Source organism: Hippopotamus amphibius, chromosome 12, assembly GCF_030028045.1.
Source record: "Hippopotamus amphibius kiboko isolate mHipAmp2 chromosome 12, mHipAmp2.hap2, whole genome shotgun sequence".
Taxonomy (NCBI): Eukaryota; Metazoa; Chordata; class Mammalia; order Artiodactyla; family Hippopotamidae; genus Hippopotamus; species Hippopotamus amphibius.
Genome location: NC_080197.1, coordinates 103,764,895 through 103,786,148, shown reverse-complemented (window position 1 = coordinate 103,786,148; position 21,254 = coordinate 103,764,895). Strand labels below are relative to the sequence as shown.

At 35.8% G+C, this 21,254-nt stretch overlaps 1 protein-coding gene across 5 annotated transcripts in view; it reads right to left on the bottom strand.

The window, feature by feature from the left end:
• Positions 1 to 21,254, bottom strand: part of MON2 (MON2 homolog, regulator of endosome-to-Golgi trafficking) — a 114,687-nt gene that overhangs the window by 18,585 nt on the left and 74,848 nt on the right. For 3 of the 5 annotated variants that reach the window (XM_057704095.1, XM_057704099.1, XM_057704098.1), the window contains 8 exons: positions 19,736 to 19,934; positions 12,704 to 13,335; positions 7,985 to 8,128; positions 7,368 to 7,385; positions 6,946 to 7,074; positions 4,001 to 4,191; positions 1,890 to 1,950; positions 626 to 749 (listed from right to left, as the gene is read on the bottom strand). In XM_057704095.1, coding sequence (XP_057560078.1) covers positions 626 to 749; positions 1,890 to 1,950; positions 4,001 to 4,191; positions 6,946 to 7,074; positions 7,368 to 7,385; positions 7,985 to 8,128; positions 12,704 to 13,335; positions 19,736 to 19,934 — 1,498 coding nt within the window. The remainder of the gene's footprint in view (positions 1 to 625; positions 750 to 1,889; positions 1,951 to 4,000; positions 4,192 to 6,945; positions 7,075 to 7,367; positions 7,386 to 7,984; positions 8,129 to 12,703; positions 13,336 to 19,735; positions 19,935 to 21,254) is intronic. The other 2 variants (XM_057704096.1, XM_057704097.1) reach the window with 2 other exon arrangements.

Here is a 21,254-nt window from a genome sequence, read left to right as displayed (position 1 = left end):
CTTTGGTCTCCAGCCTTAAGATTGTGGGCAATTTTTTTCAACCCATTTCCCCTCTGTAATACAGTAGAACCTACCCTCACAGAAATGTTGTGAGGAATGAGATTAATATTCTAGCATAATACCCTGCACATTGTGGTCACTCACTAAATCTTAGTTCCCTTAACAAATGTTAAGGCTTTTAAAAAAAAATTTTTAATGGACTAACTGCAATTTATAGTCCTGAGAGGTTGGTATTAATATCTTTATTTTACAGATGACAAAACTGACACTTAACCAACTACTAAGTTAACCAACAAATTAACCAACTACTAAGTGGCAGAATACACACACACACTCATTACATCCCAATAATCCACGACTTCACAAAACTGGCAATTTATGTCAGCCAGCAATGATTTACGTGGATTCCGTAAGCGCTTTGCAACTTAACTCACCACACACAATTCACAGAACACTTACCACATTCTCCCCTCCTAAAGCTTAATGTTCCACATCATATTCTTAACCATTCTCCTGTTTACATTTACCACAATTGTAGGAGTGAACATTTCTAGTAGAAATCAGCTTCTTCAAAATACTTCAATACTTATTAACATATAAAAAAAAAATCACTGAAATAACATACCTGTAAATGAAGATGACTGAGAATGTATTGATCCCTTATTAAGCATAGTCATTATCTGACCAACAAATTCCTTAGGAATAAAATTGGCATAAGGTAGTATCTCGGTGCTGATAAGCTGAACTACCTAAAACAAAAAAGGCAAATTCAAAGGCTTTTTTTTTTTCTTGAAAGAGACTGACTCAAATGATAATTTCTAGAATAAAATTTAAATTTTATTTTAAAAGAAAATCAGTTAAAGAATCTTTCTTAATAGAAGTATACAAGCATTTTAATGTTAATACGCAGGATAATTAGTGTTTCCCTCATTTGCCTTTATTACAAAATGCTCAATACTATAAACTGTTTCTTATACGACAACTTTAATAAATTTTGATCTTCAACATGATAAGTGCAAAGAGAGCTCTGGAGAAAAAAATCAGCATATGAAATATATTCATGTTAGCATAAAATATCTAAAACAGGATTAAGAACAAGATTTAAATCACCTTTTAGAACCATAAAAATGAGCTATTAGAAAGTAAAGTTATATTCATTTTTATTAAACAGCTTATTTCTAACATATAATGTGTTTTTTGCCTTTTGATGAAAAAGAAGAAAAATTTAAAGAAGAGTTTTACAAGAATTAGAGCAGTGGGACAAAAGGTAATGTTCTGCATCTACACATCAATATGATGCCTGTGCTTTCTATGTAATTTATTTGATTTGATATATTTAAAAGCTCCCCTATCCCACTTAAAGGGAAAAAATAAAAACCCCCCCAACAAAAAAATCCATAACCAAAAACTACTTTTTTAAATTCCATTTGTAATCAGCAAAATATATTCTTTAAAAAAAATTATTTGCTTCTTCAGCTGGTTACAAATAGAAAAATCTGAGCAACATACTGATGAATTTAAATACAAACATCTGATTTGTCAAACTATAAAGTAAGCTCTCGAATACATGCTCACTGACTGACTTGTTTTACTAAATCAACTGCTTTTTAAATTATTAAATGCACACCACTAAGTATCTAGTCAACATGCACACAGCACAAAGCTAACAAATATAAGGAAGTAATTTTTTAAATGTCACTGCTTTAAAAAGTAAACTTTAACCTCTGTGAGAGTTTTAACGCTTTTAGGTTCAAGCTCAACCTATCCCTTTATTGATTGATTGATTGATTGATTGATTGATTGATTTTTAGCAATTTTACAGTTTCAACATTTCTACTATTTGGTTTTCATAAATGGTCACAGGAGAATGTGTTAAATAGCTTTCTTACCTCAACATCAATGCTTTCATTTCTTTGAAATTCTTGAATAGAGAGGTTATCTGGAGGTACACTAAAAAAATAAATGAAAGATTTGATTTTTAAAGGTAAACTATTTCCCGAAAATACAAACAGAAAATAAATGAACAGAATTTGAGTATCAAAAAGATATATTTTCTCACCCAAGTTAGAACATTATCATTTATTTAAAAGAATAGTATTTGTAATTAAAGTAATTAGTATAAATGACTAAGCTAATTACAAACATGAAATTCTAGCTACAAAAATAATTGGTCCAATCTTGAACTAAACAAAACCTGTAGAACTAAACTTCTTTTAGCACTATGAATGAAAAACTAGAAGTAAAGATACCATCAGCTGGAGTTAACAGCAAAAATTACCACTGTGAATTCACTTATATTGCCATTGATCATTAATTTGTAATAAATACTATATACTAAATATCTTTACAGTAAAGGAGAACATCTGAAAAGAAGAGGATTGATTCAGACTTTCTAAAGCAGAAAACTGTTCCAACAAGATGAGAATAAATCAACAGTTCTGAGAGAACCAAAGCAAATTCTAGACCCTGTGGCTCAATAAGAATGAGCAGTAAAGTTCTATTAAACTTATGAAACAATGAAATATTAAGCACTTAAAAACAGCTGAGAATAGGATGGTAATGATTATTACAATAATAATGACAGCAAAAATTAGAGAGCCAGCCACTGTACTAAAGAGCTTATTTATATTACCTCCTATGTTGCAAAGTAACCACATGTATTATCATGAAATTGACAGAAGAGGAAACTGAAGTTTCCAATGGCTAGTAATATGACCAAGAACACACAGTAAATAAATGACAGGCCACAATTTGAACCTAGATCTACATGATATTTGAACCTAAGTTCTTCTCTTTTATAAAAGTTATATATGTAAAAATAGTATTATCATATTTAAATTTAGAGGTACAGTATAGAGCTTTGTATCTAGGGCTATTTTTGCTCTATTTGGTGTTATCTGGTTTCTCTAATTACAGGTATTAAAATACACACACACGCAGACAAATACTGATTGGCTAGCTATTGTACCAATAAAGAAAAGCTTTTCAGGAACATATTATTGGGATCACATATCAGAAACACTGAACTGTATTTTTAAAATGCCTTATAATGAGGGAAGGGAGTAGTACACAAAGTTGAAAGGTTCACTCCTCCTAACCCTAAGGATCAATAAAATCAGGAATTTATTCAATTGTGCACAGCTTGAATATTCTGATCTCAGAACTCCTTGTTTATTTATTTTAATTTATAGTTAGTATCCTTACTAGATATTGTGAGCAGAGCAAAAAACTTTGGTTGAGCTTTTAAAAACACAGATGATTAACAGAATTTACCCATAAATTATAAAGGGTACAGCACTACAGCAACCACTAGCCACCCATGGCAATGTTGAAACGTGGTTAGTGGGACCAAAGAACTGAATTTTCAATGTGACTTAGTTAATTAAAATTTTAAGTTAATTGTAGTTAGTGACTGCTGTATTAGATAGTACAGCTCTAGACAGACTGCAGCAGATTCCTCATTCAAAACATTACATATTCCAATTATCCTATTCTCATTCAACGAGGGGTCGAAATAGCATCCTTAAGATACACCCTCGTTTGGAGAGTATACAATGAAAATTCCATTCTTCTTTGCAAAACTTAAACATCTTAAAGAGCTGTTCATTACTATCAATGATCTTATTTATTCCAAAAAAACCCCCCTGAGTTTCTGAAACTGTTTTTCTCTTGTAATGCTAAATGGGCATCAGATTTTTAAAATGGATCTTTTTAGCTTCAACAAATTAAAACCATGGCTCCTTAATTACGATGCATTCATGTGATCTTATATATAGACTTCTGTCTTACAACCAACAACACTGTAAAGAGCAAACATCTCCACTGCTCACAGATAACGTACCCAGTGGATAAACGCCTAATCCATTTGTTCTTTGTACATAACCCAGCAATCTTAAGTCAATTACCTTGTTAATGAATAATGAGAAATACTGTTTTTAGAGCAATTACAGGTATAATCTTCTTGAAAGACTCTCTTAACTGTAAAAATAAGTAAGCAGACCTTTTAGTAAAGAGAAAGTCTTCAAACGTGTGGGCTAGTTCTGGCCACATACTGTCAAATTTTCCAGAAGAAGCATGCTGCCGGGCAACAGGTAGCCCAATAGAAAGGACTTTGAGGAGAGAAGATACTGCTAGTTTCCATGTGCTCTCAGAAGGGCAGGAGTACTTCAAACTGAGAGGAACTCTAAGAGTCTGTGAAAATAAAGACAGTTTAAGATAAGTACTAATTAAAACAAATACACACAATTTTAATTACTTAAAAAAAACTATAGCTGAGAGTATCAAATAACAACATAGGTATTTTCATTTTAAATAGGATGTTATTTTCTAGAAAGACCAATTCTCAGACATGGTCCTCACATCATATTGCCTACAAAAAGATCCTTCTTTTTTTTTTTTTTTTTTTGGGCCACCCTGAAGCATATAGGATCTTAGTTCCATCACCAAGGATCGAACCAGCACCCTGGGCACTGAAAGCATGGAGTCCTAATCACTGGACCACCAGGGAATTCCCCAGAAAGATATGCTTATAAGTCCTACATCCATTTTACAAACAATGACCCTGAATAAGAACTGAATAATAACCTTTCTGAACCTTAGTTTCTCATCATAAAAAATAGGGATGTTTTCTGAAAAGTTAAGAGTAGGAAACTCACAATTTTGCAGCTTCTCTAACATGATGTTATAAAATTAGAGCACTCTGCCATAGTTCGCCTAGCAGAAAATAATTGACTGATGGTGTTTCTCCCATCCAAGACAGATCAATTCTGCTCATATTATTTCACTAATGGTTAGTTAGGTAAACATGGCCTAGAGCATCGTTACGTTGAAGTCTTATGCTTTATCTTGAAAATCTTTGAATTTTATATTCTATACACTAACATTTTAATGTATTTTTTTTCCTTTTCCAAATAATTGAGAAAAACTGATAATTCAAAGAACGTGGTTTATTTTCTCTTTAACCCTTGACACAGCACAGCATCTGAACTAGGTAGTGACTAAAATATTGAGACTTACTTTTTAATTGGTCAACTTCTGAAACAGGTTGCTGTTAATCATTAAAGACCTAATTTGGTGGTTCAGAATGAATTTCTCTGGTCATAGTACTATCGAAAAACTAGAAGGCTAGACTGACCAAGCTATCACAGTGAGGCATCGCAGAGCACCACCAATACATAGTTTCAGCACCCCATCTGATAATGTGCCTTGGGGTGAAAATTCTGCTTTCATATAAAAATTCTAGTCTGAGAATGATAAAGAATAGAAGAGATACACGTTCGTATTTTAATGTTATAGAGTGAACATAAAACCTGATCTCATCATCCTCCACACAAATTGTTAACTGAAGACTCACTCACACAGTGAACACGTGAACCACTACATATCAGCATAAAACGGGCCTCCACTAACAGATAATCAGCATACCCAGAATCTCTTTATCCCTTTCCCCTCCCCACATCTGACTGGAAACTAAGGTAAAGAGATGATTAGTTTATTAAGCCAATCAATCTACTCCATTTCTCTGGCCATAATCACTGGTTCAAGAGTGGGCATGGGCCTAAAGCTGGTTCACTTAATTTTAGTAACTTAAGAAGAAGAATCTGATACACACACACACCTGCTAATGACATGTAATCCTACAGCTATGAGGAGAAACATAGTTATAACACAGTCAACCTCTTGGACAGCAGAACAGGGAGAAAAAAATTTGGTTTTTGATGACAGTACTGAACCACTGGATCAACCAATCCTAAAGCCCTCTCTCTATCTCTGGATTTTCCAACTAAGCATGCCCCGTTATTGTTAAAGCTAGTCAGGGCCTGAACTTCTGTCACATGCTAAATTACACACCAGCCACTCTGAATTAACATGTGATAACTCAAGGTGAGATAAATGAAAAGTATGATTTACTACTAGATTAATATTTTACCGATGCCAAAGGAATGTTAAGCACAGCAGATACATTTGACATATATTTTTTAAATATTTAAGCAACTAATACAGAGACTGGCATATAGTATACACTCGGCGAATGCATGTGGAACTGGAAAATTCAGTTCTTGCTGTCACGAAGCTCATGATTTTTGAGGAAGTAAGAGCCTTGTCCAATTAACCACAATACAATGTAGTAAGTGGCATCGAGAACATGTTCAGGAGTACAGAAAAGCGATTATTTAATTCCTTTAAAAATACAAACTGATTCGTGTCACTCCTCCATGTTCAACTCTTCGATGGTTAAAGAATAAAGTCTGACTCTTTATGATGCCTTATAAGACCCATAGCCACCTTTTCAGACCTATTTCAGGCCTTGTCACCTCCCTAAGTGGGATTTCTCAACATTGCTTTAAAATTTTTTTTTATATTTATCTTTTGTTTTGTTTAATTGATCCATATCTCCTCCACTTTGCTGGGTCCTCCTTTTTCAAATGTTACTTGTGTTGATCCTTGCCAAGGTCCCCTAGGCAGTTTAGTAATTTCCTTGTCTACTGATGGAAGGGGAAACCTAACTTTTTATGCAACACTGACTACTTGGCAAGTATCATTAAATGCCATGTATCAACTGAATCTCTTAATGGTTTAGCCATAAAATTCTGTATTGATATTATCCTTCTACTACAGATGAGAAACACTCTCAGGTTCACTGGCCCCAAAATCATAGAGTATCCTGTCCTAAGAAATAAGATGCCTACTGTCTTGTGTGGCAACATTTAAGAATCATAAAAAAATCTAATGCATACTTTAAAATATTTTTCATTAAAAAAACCTTCTCATTTTAGAAAAACGGCTTCCTAAATAATGTCCATGAATGTTGAAGAAAAGTCACTATAAATAATAACAAATTATATTTTCCATTTATCTTAATATGTGATACTATATTATTACCTAAAGAGAAATTTCAATAATACTGTCATCATTAAATGAAAGTACAGAAATTTAAAAAAATACCTTAATAATATTCTGGAGTACTTTCTCATTCACCACTGCTTTGTGACAGGCTGTTTTTTGGTATAAATCCACAACTACTTCTAAAGACCTTTCAGCAAATGGTACGTAATTCAAGGCTACCCATTCCGCCTAGAAAGTAATATTTTCACATAGAGTTAAAATAAAAATGAGATTAAATGATATCATATTGTTTTCAAAGCGAAAGCTTCTTTGTCTTAAAGTTCAGGCCTTGGTTTTAGGTCAGATTATATTACATGCAAAGTTTTCAAAGAGAGATGTACTTCATGAAAGAATAATTTTCCAGCCAGGCAAAAATTAATACTATCAGAAAAAGTACATAGAGCATTCTACCAAACACTGGGAAAGATGTACTTTATTTGTTGCCAATAGGTTAGGACAATTTTAGGAAATGTGTAACTCACCGGTGCAAATAGTTGGATCTATTGTGATTCCATTGTGTTGCAAGACAAATAGAATGAGAAAAGTTAATACACATTAAAACTACTTTTCGGACCATGTAAAATTGTAATTTTATGTTGAGTGAACAAAATCAGCATGTGCATGCAATCAGAAATTTACTTTTCCCCTAAGCCAAAACAAAGTTAGAATCTGCCAACTGTGGCTATAAAAGTCTTTTGTGTAAAATCCAACTACATTTCACACCAGTAGTAGACAACTTCGTATTTAGCACACACGGATTTCTTCATCTTGTATTGCAGGTATCTCTTTTAGATACGATTAGGCTTAGGGATTTAGAAGCCATTTTATAGTGGGATGAAGACACCAAGAAAGGAACTTTGAAGAAAGTAACATGAAACGCCAAACTTTCTGGAGAACCACTTGGGAAAAAAAAGCAATAAACAATTAAAAAAAAAAAAGGGAACACAGAAAAGGTCTTTCAAATAGTGTTTCACTGTTAACAGACATATGAAAGTTTATTTGTGAATGAAAACTTCCAAGATAATCAAAGTCCATCTTCAGTGGAACTGACTATAAGCCATGAAATCTTACAGAGTAAATATAATTTATAGCAAATTACCTGATTATATTTTGCATTTGCAATGTGTTTTGTTTCCAGCTGTCCATACTGTGGAGGTTTACAGGAAAATTCTACAAATGCCAGTAACTGGTCGAATATAGCTGGATACATTATCTGCATGTTTTCTGGTCCTATACAGATGGCCTATAAAAACAATATATGAAGAGCAGAATGCATAATCTTACCTCCATTAAGTTGTTTACTGTATATGCTTTTGTTTAACCGAAGAATCTTAAAGACTGTCCTTTTTTACATTAAGTATTATACAATTTTTTATAAGTCCTGAAGGACATTTAAACAATTTTAAACTACTACTGAATAAAGTGTAGGCTAAATGTATTAATCAGCTAAAAGAACATTTTTTCATTAAGAGTGTGACTTACTACTTGGCAGACTAAACAAAGGGCAAGCACTTAAAGAGAAGTCCCAGGCAGTTCTGAGGTTCCACAATCTGATCATTTGTTCAGTAATATACCCATCAGACCATTTACAGTGCTTCACCGCCCAAGATGACCTTGACTTTTACTTAAGTGATGACATTAATTCATTGAAATGACAGCTGATTCCTGCATCATGCCTGGTCCACAGACTTTAACAAATAATCACGTTCATTACAGTGGGGAAAATAAGTCATGAATGAAAATGTGTTTCTAAAAGAAATGTGTAAAGATTATTAATTTTTTTAACATGGCAGTGTATATTTAGTGTATAATGTATCTGAATATATGGACGATTTAAAACAAGAAAATTTTTAAAATTTAATAGAAATTAAACAATGCTACAAATAATTTCATAAAACAGAGAATAAAATACATATTCTGACACTGCAGATTTTAATTACTTCAAATATGTTGAAAGTACTTAAAATAAATCTTAGTTTTTATTTTTTCTAGAAACAAAAGTGTTTTCTCCTCCCATCCTTTCACATTTTCCTGCTTTAGTGTTCGTTTTTCTCTGTGGGAAAAATATTTAATGATATAAGTTATGGAATATCTAAAATATATTTGTGCTTTACAAAAGAAAAGGCATGATCATTCTACAGCTGAGGTACCTTCAAAATACAAAATCAAAATTCAAAGCATTTCAAAATTTTAAGGAATTTCTTTAAAAAGATATGCGCAAAATTTATATTTTCATGCCATCATGGCTTTTTCAGTCTGTCATATGATAGACTAGTTTTATTTTCCCTCAGAGAAGAGGCATCCATTTAGCTTTCACTGAAGTTCTAGATAAAACTATCCTGAGATACAAAGTATATGAGCAAAGCGCTGCCCGTATGTACGTTAGACTATCTTACAGTTACAGCGTGAAAAACGCAGAATACAGATATCTAACGCCATCTTTCACTACTTGGTTCCTTTTCTCAGAAACAGTGAATGGAAACTTAAAAGGTATGCAGCCTAAAAAACTGTCTCTACTAACAACTTCTAATAGGTTCATAGTCTTCTTTATTACCTCTTGCTGAGTCTTAACTCTCAGAAGTTAACAAGTAGTAATTACTGTGGAAAAGATATAATTATCCTAAATGAGTTCTTTTACTTTCAGTGACAAAGAAGCAAAGAAGGGAGGGAAGGAGGGAGGAAGGAAAAGTCTGTGTGGAGACCTCAGAAAACTAAGGATCAAAATTCTTCTAGAAATATTTTAGCACCAAATAATGACCTAGATTAAAAGTTTCGATTTTCGGTGGTCCGTATAAAAAAATAAAACAAAAAATACTAATAGTGTTACAGTTGAATTCTTGGGTCTTAATATGCATAATACGGAACCAATTTTTTAATTTCTTTGTAACAAACTTCATTTAAGAAAAAGTTATTATTGGCTTTTCTTTAGTATTCTGAAGTTGATCAGAAAAGTCTACAGCATAAATCTGGTGACAGATTTTAGTCCAAAAGCTAAGAATCAATAAGCAATCTGGACAACAGTTTCTACTAGTCCTTGAAAACTGTGTATGTGAAAACAAGAAAAGAAACTGGACATCTAACCTCTGACATGGTTCAAGGTTTCTCTTATTAAGTTATTTAAAATAATTCAGTCCATGCTTACCAAGTTCTAAGGCCTTTGCTAGAGAGTTGGATAATGAAGATGGCGACAGCCAACGTTTATTGAATGTTTAACTGTGCCAGGCACTAAATGCCTTACAAATACTATCCCACTTGATAGGAAAAAAGTTGTAGACTTATTTTCCTTTTATAGACGAGGAAGCTGAAGTACAGAGAGATTCAGAAACTTGTCCCTATTAAGCAGAAGGCACCATTCACATAGGAGACAGTGTCTCCTGAAGTACCACTCCAGCAGCCTTCATCACGGAGGCAGATATGGTATCCAGCCATCTGATTTTAGGAAGTTTAGCAATAAATAAGACAGACGCAGTTTCATGATCTCAGAACTTAGGGAAAGCAGATAATCAAATTCTCAGGTCCCCCATGTATGCCAAAATATCTTGGCCAAAAAAAAAAATTTAGCCTACATGACTAAATCATTTTGGTTGGGAACTAGTGATTTGAAAACCAAAAGGAAAAGACTATGACCCTGAAAACCCCAAACAACATGAGGCTGAACATGAAATTAGAAATGAGTTCTTCCTTTATGAAGGAAAACAGCTTTTAATCAGTAAAACGTTTTACAGAATAGCTTATTAATTTTAGAATAAAGTCCCAAAGCAAGTAAATTTTGCTTGTGAAAAAATTTTCTGACACCTGTGGGGGAAAATGTGAAAACACTCTTACTAATAACGAAATACGTTTTCTGTTAGGAAATATTAAAGACCCCATATGTTTGAATCACATTCAAATGTGAAACATCATTTAGATAATCACATAAGTAATAAACAGTGGCTAGAGTGAAAATCAGTAATGTGAAATGATATGAATTGATATAAATAAAACTTCCTAAGTTTCCAACAATAAAACTTCCTAAGTTTCCAACTGAAGGTATATATTGCTTTCAAAGCCATCAAAAGTTCAAAGCTCTGAACAAATCCTAGTAGTTGGGATGAATGATTCTATTTGTTCTCGTTACTAAAGCAGAGCTTTTTTTTCCTTCTCAAAATTAATTAATTAATTAATTAATTTATTCACTGTGTTGGGTCTTTGTTGCTGCACCCGGACTTTCTCTAGTTGTGGCAAGCGGGGGCTACTCTTTGTTGTGGTGTGCAGGCTCACTGCCATGGCTTCTCTTGTTGCGGAGCATGGGCTCTGGGCACTAGGGCTTCAATAGTTGCAGCACATGGGCTCAATAGCTGTGGCTCACGGGCTCTAAAGCACAGGCTCAATAGTTGTGGCACACAGGCTTAGTTGCTCCGCGGCATGTGGGATCTTCCCGGAGCAGGGATCGAACCCATGTCCCTTGCATTGGCAGGCGAATTCTCAACCACTGCACCACCGAGGAAGCCCCAGAGCTTTTTTTTCTAAATAAAATTATATACTTTTTCCCTAGAAAAAAATTTGGGGGGTTGTTGTTTCTTCTTTGTTTACTATCCTCTACACACACATAAAAACTTGAATTAAACATCTAAGAGTTCTAGATTATGGGCATCCACAAGGCCTACGCTCTCCTTTTCTAATAGAATAATTTTTCTATTCCCTCTGAGGCAGTCTATAAGCGACTTATGTTCACAGTCGGTCAGGAAGAAAAGTTATTATTGACAGGATACTTTTCTTCCCCCCACTGCAAATAAAAGCAGCTCTTCTGATTTCAATTATGGAAAACTATATCCCTACAATAAAGTTTTTAAAATGCCACATTCTCTTACATTTTAAGTTTCTACACAATTTCCTTCTCTATGTGTGTAACTAGGGGTAAAGAGATTGAGGAATTGCTGCTCAGCTAGACTTCCTCCAGAGTCAATCAAGGCTTATTATGGTGTAGCAAAAACCACCATTCTTACTGTGAAAGTTTTCACCAGTCCACTTGGACATAATGCAATCATTTAATTAGAAAAATGATCTGCAGTACACAAATGGCTACTAATACCACATGTGTAATGAGAGTCTAATACTTTCATTCTAATTTTGTTAGAATGTCATAGCTACATTGTTGGAATTGCTGGCTCTTCAGCTGGTATTTTTTTTGTCTAGCATTTTGGTTGCTGTGAATTGTGCTTACAATTACCTTGATAGTTTAAAGAATTCTTTGATTTTGATCTGGTCTTGCTTGCTAATTGGGATTTGCTCAATAATTCTTAGGCCTGTTTTAATTTTTTTTTTTTTGCAGTAACAAAACACATAGGTTAAAATATATCTTTAAAATTTCTGTGAGAAAAATACTTTATAAATTTATTCTTACTTCTTTTTTAAAAAATATAGGTTCCAACAATTCCAGGCCTAAATTTAAGTACAGATGGAAAAAACCAAAATATAATCCCACTGTGCTTATTAATTTTCTAATTATAGAAATACTTTACTAAAGTTGTCATTCCAAAAGCATATCCTCTTGTGAAGAGCTGCATGAACAAACCAAAAATGCTAGTGAATATAAACAAAAGAATGTAGACAGTTTCTTGAAGGCTCTCAGAATAAACCTGAATTACCTTTTAAAATATATTAGAAAAATACAAGTTTTAAAAATAACTGGATCTTTACAATCTTGAACTCATCTCAAAGCATACATACACAACAATCTTGATGATCCAGAATTTATCCCCAAAAATATACAGTAAAGTAAAAAAATTCCAGAGAACCACATGCATTACTGCTTAGATAGCCACTAAAATTCTGTTACCTTTTGGAGGACATCTAGAGCTGTAAGTACAGCTTCCTGTAAACTTGTCAAAACTGCTTCAGTATAAGATGGAAGAATGAAAGGGGATGCATCTGAGCTTATTGGGACTGAAACGGCACTGTGTAATATGACTCCCAACTTCTGCAAGTCATCCATGTTGAAACCAGTTTTTATGTGTTGGTAGAGAGCTGGAAATATCTGAATTAAAGCTGTGAGAAAAGGCTGGCTGGGAATGAAAGTTAGTTTATCAAAAGTAATAGGAGGTTTAGTGCTTTCAGATCCAATTCTATACCAGGTATTCCATGCAGCCCACCAGAGATTCAAATCTTCAAGCTCATCAGTAACTATGGGTGGCTCAGAGCTGCTATATCTTCCAAGTCTTTCTCCAACGGAATCTGTTCTTACAAATGGCCGGTTCAGGCCAGGGCCTGATATCGACCCTAAATTAAGGACAGGCACAGGGACATTAACTGCAGGCGGTGTCTCAGGCTTATCTGAGTCTCTGACAGGAGAGACAATCTGTAAAATTTCCTGGAAGCTCTTCAGTGCAGCCAGAGATACTTCATTGTTCTTGCTGAGTGCTGCTGATTGTATATGGTCAAGAAGAACATCCCACGCTCTTGAAAAATCTCCTATATTAGATAGAGGGGAAAAAAATCATCACCATAAAAGTGATCAAATTTTCTCTTAGTATTAGAGACTTTAAACTTTATTTGCTTTATTTTTCCGCTTAAATTCCTACAAAGCTAGAAAAAATATGCTTAGGTACGAACAATGTGAATTAAAATCATTACAACCCAAAAATCCAGTACAAAATTTTTGTCAGGTACAGGAACAAGCAGCACCAAGAAGAGGATAATGAGTACAGCAAACAAAGTTTTGTTCTTAAAAACAAGACTCTGTAAATGCATGTATACGTGCTTTTATCCTAGTACTTCCGCCTAAGGAGAACAGAATAAAAACTTAAGAAGATGAAAACAAAAACTCTTCAGCAACATCTTCAATCTATCCACCTACCTGTGTTAATCATTAAGTAAGATGTTCCCATTCTTAAGCATATTGGAAAAGTTATAACAGTATCTAAATGTTTAAAATAAACTGTAAGTCAGACTCCATTAAAATCTTAGCTTTACACTTTGATTTTCATATTTAAATAATTTTATAGCTACAGAATTGTCTTAAACACCCTCCCCCACACCAGTGAGCTGCCAGCGGGGAGACCACATCGTCAAGGCCACGCTGCCCTCTCACGACAAGCCCGCCGTCACTGCTCCCACGTGAAGCCAAGCTGGCTGATGCAGCATCCGCAGAGCACGGGCTGAAAGGCGGCTGCTGCTTCCGCTCGACAGTTCACTCTCTCGCTCCACTCCTGTGACCAGCTAAGCCACCTTCACAATGAAACTCTCTACGGCCAGCTGTGGTTTACTCCTATAAAGCCCAGCAAAAAACGATCTTGTTCCTATGGACATCCAGCCCAGTGGCTTTGTTCATAGCATGGATTACTACCCACCTATCTGTATTTAAGTAATGCTAAAATCAGAGGAATTGACATTTTGCGAAGGATAACATTAGCAGCCTATGAAACACCGAGATAACCAAGGTTTAAAGACTTTCACTTCACAAAAGCCATCAAAGACTAGAGTTTTTCCAAGAAGGAATAAACCCACATGACTGAGGGGGGGAGCATTCAGTTAATCGGAAAGCTAGAACTAAGTCTGGTATAAAACAGTAAGTACTGCTTTGCCTTTATAGGATAAACTATAACCCTTGCCCAGTTATATGCCTCTTCCTCCCCATACCTTGTTTTTTTTATTAAAAATTGAAGTATAATTTACATACAAAAAAATCCACAGATTTTTCAGTAAACTGTTCAGAGTTTTAACAAATTTCATTTAAAAACTATCAAAAGAGCAAAATAAAATATTTTGTTGCTATCCCAGTTCAAAAGTCAGATGAAACATTACATTGCCCCACCAGAATGATGATCTAGTCTCAGATTTAGAATGTTCCATGCCACAGGAAGGAAAAAACCCTGCAATTCTTCCATTAATATATTCTATGTCTAGGAAGAAGTCCTCTTCCTAAAAGACTAGGTATAATTATATATTGCACAGTTACATTAAAAATATTAACCTCATTATTTAAAATTAAAAAAAATTTTTTATACAATTTTTAAAGGTTACACTCTCTTTACAATTATTACAAAATACTGGCTATATTTCCAGTGTTTGTAAAATACATCCTTCTAGCCTATCTTACACCCAACATTCTTCAGCTCCCAGTCCCCCACACCTATACTGCCCCACTTCCCCCTTCTCCCCACTGGTAACCATTAGTTTGTTTTTCTGTGAGTCTGCTTCTTTTTTTTTATATTCACTAGTTTGTTGTAGTTTTTAGATGCTACACAGAAGTGATATCATGCAGTATTTGTCTTTCTCTGTCTGACTTCTTTCACTTAGCATAATGCCCTGCAAGTCCAACCATGTTGCTGCAAATGGCTAAATTTTTAACTACAAGAAAAAAAACTACAAAAAACACAAACAAGTGGAGACTAAACAATATGCTACTAAACAGCCAATGGAGGATTTCCCTGGTGGCGCAGTGGTTGAGAATCTGCCTGCCAATGCAGGGGACACAGGTTCAATCCCTGGGCCAGGAAGATCCCACATGCCGCAGAGCAACTAAACCCATGAGCGCCACAACTACTAAGCCTATGCTCTAGAGCCAGTGAGCCACAACTACTGAAGTTTGTGCACCCTAGAGTCTGCATACCACAGCTACTGAGCTCACACATCACAACTACTAAAGCCCTGAACCCTAGGGCCCACATGCCATAATTACTGAGCACCTGTGCTGCAACTACTGAAGCCTGTGTGCCTAGAGCCTGTGCTCCATAACAAGAGAAGCTGCCGCAATGAGAATCCTATGCACTGCAACGAAGAGTAGCCCCTGCTCACCACGACTAGAGAAAGCCCACGTGTAGCAATGAAGACTCAGTGTGCCAAAAATAAAAAAATTAAAAAAAAAAAAAAAAGCCAATGGATGACTGAAGATATCAAAGAGGAAATCAAAAAACACCTAAAGACAAATGAAAATGAAAACACAACGATCCAAAATCTATGGGACACCAGCAAAAGCAGTTCTAATAGGAAAGTTTATAGCAACACAACCTTACCTCAGGGAACAAGAAAAATCTCAAATAAACAACCTAACGTCACACCAAAAGGAACTAGAGAATAAAGAACTAAACCCAAAGTAAGCGGAAGGAAAGAAATCATAAAGATCAGAGCAGAAATAAATGAGACTAAAACAACAACAGAGGGGCTTCCTTGGTGGTGCAGTGGGTTAAGAATCCGCCTACCAATGCAGGGGACATGGGTTCGATCCCTAGTCTGGGAAGATCCCACATGCCGTGGAGCAACTAAGCTCGTGCACCACAACTCCTGAGCCTGCACTCTAGAGCCTGTGAGCCACAGGCCTATTGAGCCCATGCGCCTAAAGCCTGTGGTCCACAACAAGAGAAGCTGCTGCGATGAGAAGTCCACGCACCACAATGAAGAGTAGCCCCCACTGTCTGCAACTAGAGAAAGCCTGTGCACAGCAATGAAGACCCAACATAGCCAGTAAATAAATACATAAATTTATTTTAAAAAAATAGAAAAGATCAATGAAACTAAAAGCTGGTTCTTTGAAAAGATCAGCCAAATTGAAAAACCGTTAACCAGACTCATCAAGAAAAAAAGGGAGGGCCCAAATCAATAAAATCAGCAATGAAAAACGAGACGTTACAACTGACACCACAGAAATACAGAGGATCATAAGAGACCACTATGAACAACTACACACCAATGAGATGGACAACCTAGAAGAAATGGACCAATTCTTAGAAAGAATCTCTCAAGGCTGAACCAGGAAGAAACAGAATACATGAACAGCTGTCAGTAATGAAATTTAATCAGTGATTTAAAAACTCCCAACAAACAAAAGTCCAGGACCAGACGGCTACACAGGTGAATTCTACCAAACATTTAGAAGAGTTAACACCTATCCTTCTCAAAACTACTCAAAAAAACTGCAGAGGAAGGAACACTTCCAAACTCATTCTGTGAGCATCACCCTGATACCATAATCTTATTCTAAAATAATAATAAGAACCATTTCCTAGTGTTCTAATTATAAAAAATTATCAAAGCCACAAGAACTGCATCAAGTCTTCATTTTAAAAAATCTAAATCTGTATCTATTAGTTCTTAGCTTTTAAGATAAAATAACTATCATGGAGGTATTAAAAATGATGCTTACTACCAGAAAACTACTTGAGCTAATCAATGAATCTGGTAAAGTTGCAGGATACAAAATTAACACACAGAAATCTCTTGCATTTCTATACACTAACAATGAAAGATCAGAAAGAGAAAGTAAGGAAACAATCCCATTCACCACTGCAACAAAAAGAATAAAATACCTAGGAATAAACCTAACCAAGGAGGTAAAAGACCTGTACTCGGAAAACTACAAGACACTAATGAAAGAAATCAAAGATGACACAAACAGATGGAGGGACATACCATGTTCTTGGATTGGAAGAATCAACATTGTGAAAATGACTATATTACTGAAAGCAATTTACAGATTCAATGCAATCTCGATCAAATTACCAATGGCATTTTTCACAGAACGAGAACAAGAAATTTTATGATTTGTATGGAAACACAAAAGACCCCGAATAGCCAAAGCAATCTTGAGAAGGAAAGACAGAGTTGGTGGAATCAGGCTTCCTGACTTCAGGCTATACTACAAGGCTACAGTGATCAAGATAGTATGGTACTGGCAAAAAACAGAAATATAGATCAATGGAATAGGATAGAAAGCCCAGAGATAAACTACGGTCAACTAATCTATGACAAAGGAGGCAAGGATATACAGTGGAGAAAAGGCAGCCCCTTCAATAAGTGGTGCTGGGTGTGGAGAAAAGGGAATGCTCTTGCATTGCTGGTGGGAATGTAAATTGATACAGCCACTATGGAGAACAGTATGGAGGTTCCTTGCAAAACTAAAAATAGAACTACCATATGACCCAGCAATCCCACTCCTGGGCATATACCCAGAGAACACCATAATCCAAAAAGACACATGCACTCCCATGTTCATTGCAGCACTATTTACAATAGCCAGGACATGGAAGCAACCTAAATGTCCATCAACTGATGAATGGATAAAGAAGATGTGGTACATACACACAATGGAATATTACTCAGCTGTAAAAAGCAATGGAACTGGGACATTTTTAGAGACATGGATGGACCTAGAGACTGTTATACAGAGTGAAGTGAGTCAGAAAGAGAAAAACAAATATTGTATATTAACACATATATGTGGACTACAGAAAAATGGTACAAATCAACCAGTTTGCAAGGTAGAAATAGAGACACAGATGTAGAGAACAAACATATGGACACCAAGTGGGGAAAGCGGGGAGGGTTGGGGGGGGGGGAATGAATTGGGAGATTGGGACACCAAATTGTACACTCTAAATATATGCAGTTCGTTGTAAAAAATAAAAAAATTAAAAAATTTAAAAAAAAAAGATGCTTACTTATCAAAACTCAGCAAACATACAGTTAAGACTGGCGCATTTCACTGTATGTAAATTTTACATGAAAACAAAAAACTAAGATTTAAAATGTATATGTATATACATTTTGTGTGTGTGTGTGTGTATGTATGTGTATATACAGAATAGAGAGAGCCCTAAAGTGCACATGATGAACACCACACAAAAATGCCTACGGAAAGAGTAAATATGCTTATGCTTTAACATAATGAGGGGGAAAAAAGCCAAACATAAAATAAAAAATTAAAAAAATAATATGTACAGTTTGCTCACAATTATGTACAAAAGTATTTCTGTTCCCTTTTCTCAACCACTCCCCTACCTACCACCAGAATGGAAGGTATTATAATCTACACCAGGGTTTCCCAACCTCAACAGCACTGACATGCTGGGTTGGATAATTCTTGGTTGTAGGGCTACCCTATGCATTGTAAGATGTGTAGCACCACCCCTGCTTCTCTCCCCCCAGAAGCCAGTAATGCATGTCCCTCCCCAGTTGTGACAACCAAAAACATCTCCAGACATTGTCAAATATCCTGTGGAGGGAGGGAGGAGGTTGGGCAAAATTGGCCCAGGTGGAGAAGCACTGATCTACACCACCAACAGTTTCCTAACAGGTCTAATAGGATCCTACCATTCTTCTTTGTGGCCATTCCATTTCACACATGCCATCTAAAGTGGTCTTTCTGAACTGCATATCTCATCATATCACAGCACGGATTAAAATCTCTTTCAGTGGTTCTCAGTGCTCTCAGGATGAAGTCAACTTCTGACCATAACCTACAAAGTTTTTCATGGTCTGGCCTCTCTGTACCACTACAACCTCATCTGGAAATACACTTTTCCGTGTTCTCTTTACTCCAAACCTTCAAATGTGCCAGGGTCCTCACCATCCCCATCTCCTCAATCTTCTCCCACCTCTTTTACATGGTCTCTCTGCCTGTAAGGCTTTTCCCAGTTCATCCTATCCTTTCCTGATGAACGACTGCTCAGATAAAATGCTGCTTTCTCAGGGAAGCCTGTATCTACATCAGTGCCCTGGTCAAATACCTATTATAAGCACACAATCTATTGTACGCTCCTTTGCAGCGCCGATCACTAGCAATTCTGCATTTGTTGATGCAGTGACAGCCCCTCCCTCGCAGCCACGACACAGCAAGGAGAGCGGGCGTTCGGCTCGTCACGGTGGCCCCAGAGACGTGCCTGCAGCAGGTGCACACTATACATTCTTTCAGTGAAGCGAATGAAAACATGCATGCTCATGACACACCCCACAGAACACAAAGACTGGCCGTTAATGAAGATGGATTGCTCTTGGAAAACAGGATGGTATACGAACTTTAAAAAATCTTCTGTATTTTCCAAATTTCTTCTAACATTAATTACTTGTACACTCAGAAAAAAAAATGTATATCTACCTAAAGGTTGCAGTAAATATCTTCTAGTGTTGAAGATTCTTGCTACTCCGGCCAATGTTAAAACCCATGTCTCAGCCCACTGCTTCTCTGCTGTATCCCTTGAATGATGAATGAGAATATTGCCACCTCCGGACTCAATCTTTTCTTTGTCTGCAGTAGTAGAAGATTCTCGAACTCGGTCCAATAGATGGAATAGAACCTGAATATTTATAACAATGCATATAAACAGTATTGGTAATACAGCGTGAGTAACAGCACAGGAAACTAGGCATTGTTACGAAGAATTATACCTGACATTCTGATCACTCCCCATATGTTAGAGGAAACTGACCAACAGAGGTATCCTTATATTCTTAAGTTCATCCTTAAGGTTGTGGAATATGAAAAACTAAAATAAATTGGATAGACTACTGTCTAAGACCTGTTGAGCTGAGGTGCCAATGGAGCATCCAGAGGGTAATGTACAAAAAGGAAATGAAGCTAAGGGGAGCGGTCCAGGCAAAAATATAACTATGAGCAACATCTGGATATAGGTTACGACTGAAACTTCAGGACTGGATGAGGGTGCTCGAAAAAAAATCAAGCAGGAAGCAGTTGGGATTTGGGGAATGTTTACATTTAAAATGTAGACTCAGGGGAAGGAGTAGGGGCAAAGAAAAAAAAAATTAAATACAGAAGAATATGCATGCTGTGGAACAGAAGCCAAAGGAAGAGAAATTTCAAGGAGAAAAGAGTCAATAGTATTAAATGCTACAAAAAAATGAGTAGGATAAGGACTGAGCATAGGGCAAGAGATTTGCCAATTAGAAGACTACCTGTAGAGCCTATGAACAATTTCTATGGTCCTAAAAATCTGGTCTCAGAACCAGCAGCATCAGCATCACCCAGGAGCTTCATGGACACGCAAATTCTCAGTCCCCATGCCAGGGGAAAGAAGTCAGAAACTCTAGGGGGTTGGGGACAGTGGCTCAGCAATTTGTTCTTTAACAAGTCCTCTTAAGAGACGAATGAAAGAAATCAAAGACGACACAAACAGATGGAGAGATATACCATGTTCTTGGACTGGAAGGATCAACATTGTGAAAATGACTATACTACCCAAAGCAATCTACAGATTCAATGTAATCCCTATCAAATTACCAATGGTATTTTTCACAGAACTAGAACAAAAAATCCTAGAATTTGTATGGAGACACAAAAGACCCTCAATAGCCAAAGCAATCTTGAGGGAAAAAAACAGAGCTGGAGGAATCAGACTCCTTGACTTCAGACTATACTACAAAGCTACAATAATCAAGACAATATGGTACAGGCACAAAAACAGAAATATAGATCAATGGAACAGGATAGAAAACCCAGAGATAAACTATGGTCAACTAATCTATGGCAAAGGAAGGCAAGGATATACAATGGAGAAAAGGCAGCCTCTTCAATAAGTGGTGCTGGGAAAACTGGACAGCTACATGTAAAAGGATGAAATTAGAACACTTCCTAACACCACACACAAAAATAAACTCCA